At 30.6% G+C, this 11,257-nt stretch overlaps 1 protein-coding gene across 1 annotated transcript in view; it reads right to left on the bottom strand.

The window, feature by feature from the left end:
* Positions 1-278: 278 nt before the first annotated feature.
* Positions 279-11,257, bottom strand: part of LOC148275933 (alpha-aminoadipic semialdehyde synthase, mitochondrial-like) — a 49,499-nt gene continuing 38,520 nt past the window's right edge. Inside the window, exons 7-8 of the mRNA XM_088235011.1 lie at positions 1,744-1,822; positions 279-857 (exon numbers count right to left, since the gene is read on the bottom strand). Coding sequence (XP_088091137.1) covers positions 715-857; positions 1,744-1,822 — 222 coding nt within the window. The 3' untranslated portion in view covers positions 279-714. The remainder of the gene's footprint in view (positions 858-1,743; positions 1,823-11,257) is intronic.

The raw sequence follows: 11,257 nt of genomic DNA, 5'->3' as shown, positions 1-11,257 counted from the left end.
TTAATATTATGCAATTCAATTGAATTATTTATAAATCATTTTTTTTTATATGTTAACTGAAAGTGTTTTTTTTCTCTTATGTGCTTTGAATGCTTTCCTGTTTCTTTGATATTATTTTTATTTAAGATAAACATATACGATAACCAAATTAACCGCAAGAAATCGGTTTCATAAAACAGGTATTCGCCCATATAGGAACCGATCGCAACATTAGACATACTAATTTTTCTGGATTGCCGAATCCTGCATAGTACCTACAAATAAAATTTTTCAGAGTATTTTTTGTGTCATTTCGTCTTATATGAAATAAATGTTTGGATAGTAAATAAATAAATTTTCTAAAATGGTTTTTAATTCGCATATTTTGTATTACCTAAAAAAGATACGTTTCGTGCTCTTTGGGACAAACGGCTCGTATTACGTTACCGCACTATACTTATAAGCAATGTTTATTAGAAACGCACTTGGCGGACATGATGTGTGCTGTCAATGTGACGTGACGCCTAATTCAAGCCGTTTTGTATGTACTCATCTTTAAATCTTAAAATTATTAATTATTATATGAGAGATGATTAAAAGTTATTAATGAAAACATATAAAAGTGACATAGGCTGAATGGTAAAATTTACAAGGTTTGTAAAATGACAATAAATCACTTAAGGATTTTCTAAAAAATATTTAACCTTTCTATTGCAGTAAATTTCAAAATTATTATTAGAAAAATCTTACCTTTTTACTAAATGTAGAAATGTATCTTTCTGGGTGTTCTTCGTACTCGAGATGGTCATAACCCCCTCCCTCTTTTCTTTCAAGATGATGACGCCTTCCAACCTCACACCCGTAGATCTTGCTAGGATCTGAAAGAAAATTCGTTTTTTTTAAAACTATTTAACAAAAAATCACATAAACGCAAACAAACAAAAATGCGTACAATTCAGATTGGGATAACCAGAAAAGACTCATGCCCTAATTCGGACACAAAACTTAAGATGTTCTAATCTTTTTTTCTTCATACGTCTCCACTCGTTTGTGAGTAATTGAACGTAGTTATGCAAAAAACAGTCAGTCCACAATTTTGAAAAAATAAGTTTTTGGTTTTATCGGCTGTAGTAAGGTCAATTCATTGTTTTGCTGAAAACAGCCAGACTGCTTTCACCTAAATAACTGGAATAATCACTTTCTAAAAATAGTGTTTATTTTAAAAACAGCATTTTCAATTTGCAGAAAACACCATACGAAATACGACAGTATTGCTAATTTATTTTATCAATAATGACAGACAACCAAGCCGTTCTGATATAAAAAATTATAAGATCTCGTCCCGTTATTGCGTTATTTACTAAAATGAAAAATAATATACAGAAACAGATAATTTATTTTTTAAAAACATTTTTAAAAAGGAAACATGAGTTATAATAATACCAAAAAAAATTATTTAAAACAGCAATAAGAAGAGGTCTCAGGTACGAACCCCACTCTGCCACAACTAGATTTCCATTTTAATATTTTTCTACGTCCGTTCTTAAGTTGAGCATATAGACAACACCAGACGCCATTTTCTTATTCGAAAAATTCATAACTCGTTGAAAATGGCTCCTACATTTTTATAAATTTCGTTAAATCATAAAAACGCAAATATTTCTGTTTTAATGAAAAAATGTATTTAGATTTTTAAATGTATTTCATCACAAAAATAAGCAGTCAAGGGTTTTTACACAAAAACTTTAATTCAATATAGCTTACTTCCGTGTTCAGCGACTTTTCGCAGCATTTCCGGCGGAACGTATTCATGAGGAAGCTCTTGAAACACTTCCTGTCCTCCCTGTAATAAAGGAAATCAACTATTATTTTTTTATTGGCCAAATTTACGGAAAACTTTTCAAAAAATATGAAATCCTTTAAAAAATTTGTATAAAATTTGTATATTTGTGAAGATGAAATAATCATATATTTTAAAATAAAGAATTTTCTGAGTATGTCCAAATTTTTGTAGACAAGGACTGGATACAACTTTCTAGAGAACTGTTAGCATATACATATTAGAACAGAGATAAGGAACATTTTAGAAAAGGTATTATAGAAGTCCAGGCATCTACAGGGCTTATGACCTATCATTGGCTGGTTTAAGTGGCCACTTTACACACTTTATAACATTCACCATTCTGCCTATATTTAAACATTTATATTCCTTCAATTCTTTCATTTGTTGATGTTTGTTTTGATCTGATGATGTGTGAAACTTCATAATTTATTAAATCTTACAAATATTTATTCATTTTCGTACTGAAAATTCTATTTCGATTAACCTTATAGGAAATTGAAGGTATATCTGTTAGCTTCTTTTACCTCCCTCCCCCTCCCCATGGACACAAACAATTACTAGTACATAAATGAATAAAGGTTTTATTACGATTTTAATCAAAAAAAATAATTTCATAGTTTTTAAAATGGAAAGCATATTCATTTATTTTTATAATATTTCATACAAAAAATTATAAATTGAATTGAAAACGATTGAATCAGCATATCGCTAAAACCTATAATATAAAAATGTTTTATTCAGTTTTTTTTCCTAAACATCAAAATGACGCCTGTCATTGAATCTGACAGAATTTTTATTGCATTACACAAAAAAATGGATAACGGCCTCCGGATAGCGTATTGCTAAACTATGTTCTAACACAGGAGTCCTTAATTAGCGCGGGACCACTTTGTGCTCTTTCAAATGCATCATGCAATGAAGCGACACACGATTGCATAACAATCTGTATTTGCATAGACCGTATTTTTCGGACCATAGCACGCACTTTTTTACTCTAAAAATTCAACTGAATTGGGGTGCGTCTTATGGTCCAGTGCGTCTTATCATCCAAAACCTTTTTTTCTAAAAATTTAAAGATACGTTTTAGGGTGCGTCTTATCGTTCTCAAAATGTGGTAGTTTGCACGAATGTATGTAAAACCAACCATAGGTGTATTGCAGTGGAAAATTGAATTTTATTTGTGGTTCTGTGTGATACAATAATTCTCATCTCTGAAATCCGTAACTTCGTGATGTATTATATTGTGTAGATATATAATTCATTAATTTAAAACATAACTTGCATAATAGTTTATAAAAAATAGCACAACGAATTCAGCCAGTATTAGGTATTCTCATTACGATTGAAATGTCGACTGGTTGATTTTTTTTAGAAATGAATAATGCTAAAAACGGCCGCATCGAGCTATACATGTGTTGCGAGTCATATGTCAAAAGTATCATCTCAATGAAAAATAGTCCTTGAGAAAGTATGCTTGAGATATTGTTTTCTAAATCGAGAATCTTCAAAGAATTTGTGTAATCTGCAAGTTTACTATATGAGAAAAATCCCGCCACTGGATTTAAGATATTCAAAATATAGTAAACTCATTTGTACGAAAAAATCGGCTAGTTCCTTGACTCATTGCTAGTGCTTTATTATTTTTATTTATATTTTGAGAAGATTTATAAAAAAAAAATCATTATTTTTTTGTTTTACCGTAAATAAAGTTACCGTAAAACATCAATATGGATAGTAAAATATAATGGTAAGCTGCGCATAATCGCTTCTATACACGGTTTACCCCTGGTAAATTGTACTTATTGGTTATAAAATTATATATTTTTTTATTTTATTTTTGCACCACAACAGGCCAGGAGGCCCAATTACAGCGGTGAATTACATCACAGAACACCTAGGCTTGAGAAAAATCACATTTAATTTTAGTGTTCTCACCGGGAATCGAACCCAGAACCTTCCGTCTGTGAGTCAAGCGTCTTGACCACTACACCACGGAGGCCGCCAATTGTTAGAAAAAAAATCTTATATAATATTTAAGTTCATTATTGAAAATGTTATTGCGAAAATATAAATATTATGTATGTATGTGCATATAATATATGTAGAGGCACACATAAACACATTTCCACACGCACCCTTCCTCTCACACTCAATCACACGTAGATATACTAAATCACACATCCATTTTCACAAACTACGACGGTAAATTAATCATTTACTTAGTGGATCCATTTGATTGTCTTTAGTTTTGGTACTATAAGATAATATTATTTTTTATTTCTTCATAATAAACTGCATGTTTTCCTTACATTAATATTAATCAAAAAGCTATTAAAATCATTCATTGAATACCGTATGATAAGCAAACTATAGCTATAATATTGGTAGTAAAAAAAAAATATTAAAAAAAAATAGTTTTTAAAAACTGGTGAATTTAAAATGAGCTAATTAAAACAATCTTGTGTGTCGTTTTTTTTATTAATGAATAACATAATTTAGTATACTTGCAGGTATATAATATAATTTCAGTAATTTTATTGTAGTTATAGCAGATATTAATCAATTTCACGTAAATATTAAATTGCAATGATATATTCGAATCGGGTTGTAGTCCCGTGGCTAGTATCTCAAACTCATGGCTCAAAGGTCCGTGGTTCGAGTTCCACTCTACCCCAACTTGATTCCCATTTTCTAATATTGAGGTCCGTACTCGTTTGTCTTTTTATAAAACGTTCTGGAGTTATTTGTATTTTTATTTATTTATTTACTTACTAATAAGTAGTATATTTTACATTTTTTGAGACATAAGTCCCAACTATATGGAACTAAAAGTCCTGTGTTAAGTTGGTACGAATAATTAGTTGACACAGACATACGAATACATCACTACAAATATTATATTATCATCAAGAACATAATATTAGTTTTTTTAAATAAATATATTAGGGCTCATCAATATGGTAAACATATGGTATTTTAACATGAAGATTCTTTCTAGTGATTCAATGTTATTTTTTTATCCTTTTTCTTATGATTGTTATTGTATAATATGTTTTTTTTTAAATTTACTGTATTTTTTCCCTGTTAACTATTAAAGCTTATCACGGGCACGACCAAAAATCCATAGTAAGTTCATGAATTATGCATCCCGTAACTTAGTTTCAAAATTATACATTAATTCACATATTACAACAGAGATGAAGAACAGTTAAGAGAAAGTTATATAGAAATCTTGTCATCTACATGGCTCATGACCTGTCAATGGCTGGTTTGAGTGGCCATTTTACACACTGTGTAACATTTACCATTCTGCCCATATTTTAACATTCATATTTCTTCTTTTTCTTTCATCTGTTGATGTTTGTAAAGTTAAAGAGCTTAAACCTTTATTTATGCGGGTGATCTTCATCTAATTGAATTATTTCACCTACATACTTGGCAACGCCTGAAAATCTTATATTTTCAGGCGTTGCCTAATATGTAATTTTCCGAATTTCAAATGTGTGTAAATTGGCCGTTTAAACCCGCTTTTGACAGGTCGCAAGCCCTGTAGATGCCTAGACTTCTATATTACCTTCTTTTAAATGTTCTTCATCTCTGTTGTAATATGTTAATATAAACAGCTCCCCAGAAAGTTGAATCCAGTCCTTGTCTACAAAAATTTGGACAAACTTAAAATATTTTTGATACATAGATTCGTATACAGTGCGTTCTTTATTAACTAAGCAATGTACGATCAATTTTAGAACAATTCTGTTCTTTGTCAGTATACATTTTGGCAATACGCTTCCGGATATCACTGAAAAAATCTACCCTTCGTATGAAAACGCCCTTCCCTAATCTACATGATACAGCGCAGTTTGATGGTAGCCACCGCCACTCGAGTTTTATAATTTCTTTCACTGTTGCTTTCAAAATATTAAAATTTATTCTGCGAGTATTTAGACCGCATAAAAATTAATCATTTGGACGTTTTTCCCGCGTGGCGCGGCGTTCCTTACAACGTGCCTGGAATGGATAATGATTTAGTTCCTGGACCCAAAACAATGACGCCGTATAACCTTACATCACATTTAGCATAATATACAGGAATGTCAAGGGAATGTGTGAAATGCGTTGACGTAACGCCACGCCGTGACAAAATTAATGTTTACGACTGCAAGCGAGGCTATTGGCTTCTGGTTCGATTTGTACATTTTGAAAATTAAAGTATTACATCATATATGTTCATTTACTTAAGTGCCGAGTCATTTTAAAAAAGACATTTACCCTAACTGCATAGAGTTTTTTTAGAAAAACGTTTTTACGTATTGTAGTTTTTTTAAATGTATTTTCTTAGCTGCTATATAAACAGTTTGTTATTAGGGGCTTAGACATTAGTCATTACGTGTATAAAATGGAAATGATTTAAAATTAAATCATATCAAGAGCTAATGTTTTATTATTATGTGAAAAGCAAATAAAAATAAAAAAAAGACAAAAGGAAAAATAAATACATTTAAAAGTACTGATTTTTATTTCAATTACAGTACCTAGCAGGGGCAAGCGGTAGGGTTTTCGACTAGGGAAGCAATTAATATAAAGGTAATTGGTACATAATAATATATACAGCCCTTAAGAAATTAAAGACAAACTAACTTTATACATATGATTAGAAATAAAAACAATAATTTTAAATATCTAGTAATAAATTGTTATGACAAATCAACCATCTTTACTATATATACTATAATAAAACCTGCGAAGTACTTTGTGGCATTATGATTTATTCGACTAAAATGCAGTGAAACCAAAATAAATATTATCTTGTTAAAAAACATGACTTTTTAACGAAAAAGAATTGGTTATTATTTGAACCCAAGAAATCAACATATGTAGTGGATTATAAACGTTTTTTTATAACAAATCAACATTATATTGATCTAATGTTTGAATTAAATTTTAGATTTTAACTTGTATTTCTGCTCTACTACTAAATAACAGTTAAACTATTATGTCCAGCGCTAAAATATCAAAATCGCATCTCTGTGCTGCGCGGCGCGGCGCGGGGTTGCGTTCGCGTCGTATGTAAACTACATGGAAAATAGAGTTTTTTTTTTATTTATATTTTTGGACCCCTGTATTTAGTAGCCTTACGTGTCATGTACAAGGCTAAGGTACTCGGAAAAAAAAGTTTTTGTTTGTCTTGGAAATGGGATGTTCGATCACTGATTTTTAAAATAGAGTATTGCTATGTTTCGATTGCTTCCGTTGCGTAGTGAGAATTTTAGACTGCGCCTGCGCCCGGACTGCGCGTTCAGTACGGCGCTGGAACGGAATTTCGAATTTGCTTCCACCGCGATCGTTTTTTAAACCGATACCCAGCCAGCCGGTAGCAAGTACGCGCCGATCAGGCGATCAGTACGCGCATGACAGCGCTGGTAACTGGATGTATGGGAGATTACGTTGCTTTTTAACATATAAGATAAGGCGATAGTAAAATTCCTTCACAATTTATCTCGATTATTAATCAAACTATTATTACTTAATTTATTAACAGTAATTTAAATGTTGGGTAGTGTGACTGATAATTAATTTATGAAATACGCTATTTTATAAACATTATTTGCCAAAATGTAGGGTAACCAATGGTTCCATGCGTTCTGTGAACGGACCGCGCATGGTACCTAGGTATCATTATAACGACATTGTTTCAAATTCTTAAGTCTTATTGGTAGCATTATGGATAAAGATTACGGATTATGGTATATGAACTTTTTATATGTGTTTTTTGCTTTTTTTTATTATTATTTATTAATTTTGTTTATTTTATTTATTGCACCGTTTTTACCATAACATTGATTTGTTGTTTCAGGTAACGACTAGCTAGAATTTCCTCTGTTTAAGACATTTTCGTAACGTTTATTTTTTCTTTTGATGGTGTTAAAAAATCAAATCAATACTCATAATAATATTTTTTTATCATAAATTAATACGTATTAAAAAATATTTCAAAAATTATGTAAAGCTAGATTAAATTAGGTTGATAGATAAATACCTACAAGATGGAATTCAAATTAAAACAGACCAATAATATGAACGTAAAGTTTTATTTATACCCATATGATCATCGTACCCCCTATCTGCACCCGATGGTACATAGGGCACTGTATTGGTTAACCAATTGCAGCAAATCTTGATCATCTTATATACGAAGGAAAACTAATCCGTCTTACGCTTCAGGGGCTAGTCCAGGGAAAGTGAAACATTACAGTATAGAAATACAAATAAGGTCAATTTATTTTGTAATTGGTATGCTTGGAAATGAGACCGCTAGTATTTTTGCTAAAAAAAAGTTTTTTTCTGAATCAGTTTTTTATTTAAAAAAAAAGAAAGGTTTGCATTCTTATGATTGACTAAAATATTTCGTTTTGAGGGGCATTTTCAACGAGTTGTAAATAACTCACTAGTAGAAAATGGGAATCAAGTAGGGGTAGAGTAGGATTCGAACCTCGGACCTTTGGTCCGTGAGTCCGAGACACTAGCCACAGGACCACAACCCGATTCAAATTTCGATTCGATTTAGCCAAATAAAAAAAACCACCAACTTTTCGAACTGGATAAAAGGGTGACTTTTGACATATTCTGAGTATACTGGTGTTATTTTACCGACGCGCGACGTTACGCTTTTGTTTCAAACTTTGAAAAATGATTTTCATGTAGTTTAAATAACGCATATTTGCTCTACAATCTGCAATAATAGTTTTATGAGTTCGGCAGACAGAAAACATAAAAATTTCAAAAAATATACATTTTCCATTAGTTTGGGAATAGTTCTAAACAAATACACTTCAATATCATAAACGTAGGTATAACGTATAGCTCAAACATCACCATGAAAAACTAAAGCTTACTAAAAGTATATTCAAAATCTTTTTGCTTTGATCAACCTTTGAGATATCGATTTCTGCTTTTATTTAATAAATTACTTAGCAACTTACAGAAAAAACGTTTGCTCCCTAACAAAACGGGTAATCGTTATTTTAATTAATGCATGTATGTAAAAAAAAATACAAAACCTTATACAATAAATAAAAAAATAGTTTTGTTAAGTTTCTGAGATCCTAGAATGGGTATCTATTTGCTTTTTAGGATTACACTTATGATAATATTATGTATTAACCGTATTGATTTAAATCTAAGAGGCTATTAAATGTATTATTATATAGGTATTCGTCTTTAATCAGAAAATACTTTTCTAAATGTTATAAAATATTTGTAAATAACCACCTACTGACTTTTCTATATCTACCGGTTTTGAGACGTACCCGTCTCTTCGTTGGGAGAAAGAGGAAGAGTTCAATGTCCTGGATGAACATATTAAGTTCTTCGTGACGAAAGCTATTTTCAGGAGAAGTGTACACGTTTGTAATATAATGTATAATGATGAAATTAATGAAATATCTGCTTCTCTCAATATTTCTATGACTTTTTGCTTAAATTTAGTCATATAAAATATCAGCCTCGGTAAATCCATTGTTATATTGCTCGTATATTCTAGGTGTTGTAGATTGTTTTAAATAGTTTGTTGACGCGTTGTCTGTGTAACACAAAAGATTTTGTCTTGTCAGTCTAGATGGCCCGGGAATGGAAGTCTTTCAAGTAGATTAGGGGAATCATTTTTATATATTCAAACTTTTTTTAGACTTATGATACATATTTTTTAACTGATCAATGTTTACGAATGCACCTTACTAATTATGACAAGAGGAAATAAATCATTTCAGGAGACTGCTGCGAAACATTACGTAGATACTATACTATTGTATAAATATATGTTTATGTAATTGTACGGCCTCGTGGTGTAATGGTCAGCGCGTTTCCCTACCATGCAAGAAGTCTCTGGTACGATTCCCGACATGGTTAAAATGAAATATTTATTTATTAGCGTGTTTTACACACTAAAATATTTCCCAGTCCCTGGACTGGTACCTGAAACGTAAGACTGATCATCTTACATTCATACAACAAAAAATATTAAGATACGCTGCGATTGGTGTACCAATACGCTTTATGCATCATTAGGTGCGGAAAGGGAATGATGATCATGTAATAAATTTTAATTGTCTTTCTTGAAATTGTTTTATAATATGCATACTTCCACTTTCCATTATGTTGTATCCCAACTCAACACAGGGCTCTTCGCCTTATTGCTTTTAGTTTCAGTTTAGTTTTTTTTTTTTTTTTTTTAATGTTAGTATACTTAACACGCTTATTTAAAATCAATATATACATACATGAATAAACAAAACAACACAAATAAATATTTAAGTTTTAATAAATAAATACACATTCTAAAAACAATCAAATTAATTGCTAGTTTCAGCTACGACATTTGCTAGATGTATAAAAGTAGATTTGTATTAAAATAAAAAACATTTACCACTTATGAAAATATATTGATTAATAAAAAAATTTAAATTTAGACCAATAAAAAAATATTGTCAGTTTCATATACTGCTTTCTTCCATGTACTCATTCAGTCCAAAAATTTGGATTTAAAAAAAAATCATTTTTATTAAAGTAATCAAGTCGAAACAACACAAATCATTTAATACATGTTAATATTTCTGAAGGTTTTTAAAAATAATGTTTTGTGGATTGATGCTAAACTTATAAGTTAAAACGTATTAAATAGATGCGTAGGTTTTCACGGTTGCTGTTATCAATATGTATCTTTTTGGGCGATCCCGTAATTTTAATTTACCCTAGACAAGGCTCCTGCAAAGGTAACCAAAACGTCGGAACGAATCCAATAAAACAGGATCATCCATCAAAGATACATGTTAAAAGGTAGTTTTCAAAACACAGTAGTCTTATATTTTGATTTTTTTTTACTTCATGGTGTAATGTTGAGGAACTCCCATATATGTGGTTTGATTATGATTGAGATTAATGAATATTTTTTTTAACCTCTTTTTTAAAGTGATTCCTTGTTTCTATATTTTATATAAGCATCGTAGTCTTTGATAGTTGTTTTAGGAAGCTGAACATAATAAGTACAAAAGCCCTAAAAAAGACTCAGAAATTCGATAAAGGAGACTGTCATGCGTTAAGATGAATGTATCTTCAGGATTATTTATCATTGATGTAAGAAAGACGAAAATCTCATACACGGAAAGCTTTTTCTCCATACAGTTTTCTACGTCCTATAAATCATCTTCTTTATAAAAAATGCGACACAGATATGACGAAATTAATTGAAAAATGTCCAACGAATTTGAAGCCTTATTGCGTGACTTTTTACAACAGTTTTCCAATTTAATTACCTTGTTTCAGAAGTCAAGTTAAGATTGTCCAATTAATTCTCGCATAATCAAGGAAAATTTCCATATTCTGAAACTCTCGTGTTAAATTGAAAGTTTGCGGAGGATTTTCTTGCGCAAACTTTCAAAA

The sequence above is a fragment of the Micrasema longulum genome, unplaced genomic scaffold, assembly GCF_059751315.1.
Source record: "Micrasema longulum isolate JH-2025_06_02 unplaced genomic scaffold, ASM5975131v1 h1tg001317l, whole genome shotgun sequence".
In the NCBI taxonomy this organism is placed as follows: Eukaryota; Metazoa; Arthropoda; class Insecta; order Trichoptera; family Brachycentridae; genus Micrasema; species Micrasema longulum.
Note: the sequence above shows the minus strand (reverse complement) of the source record. Positions and strands in the feature narration are given on the sequence as shown.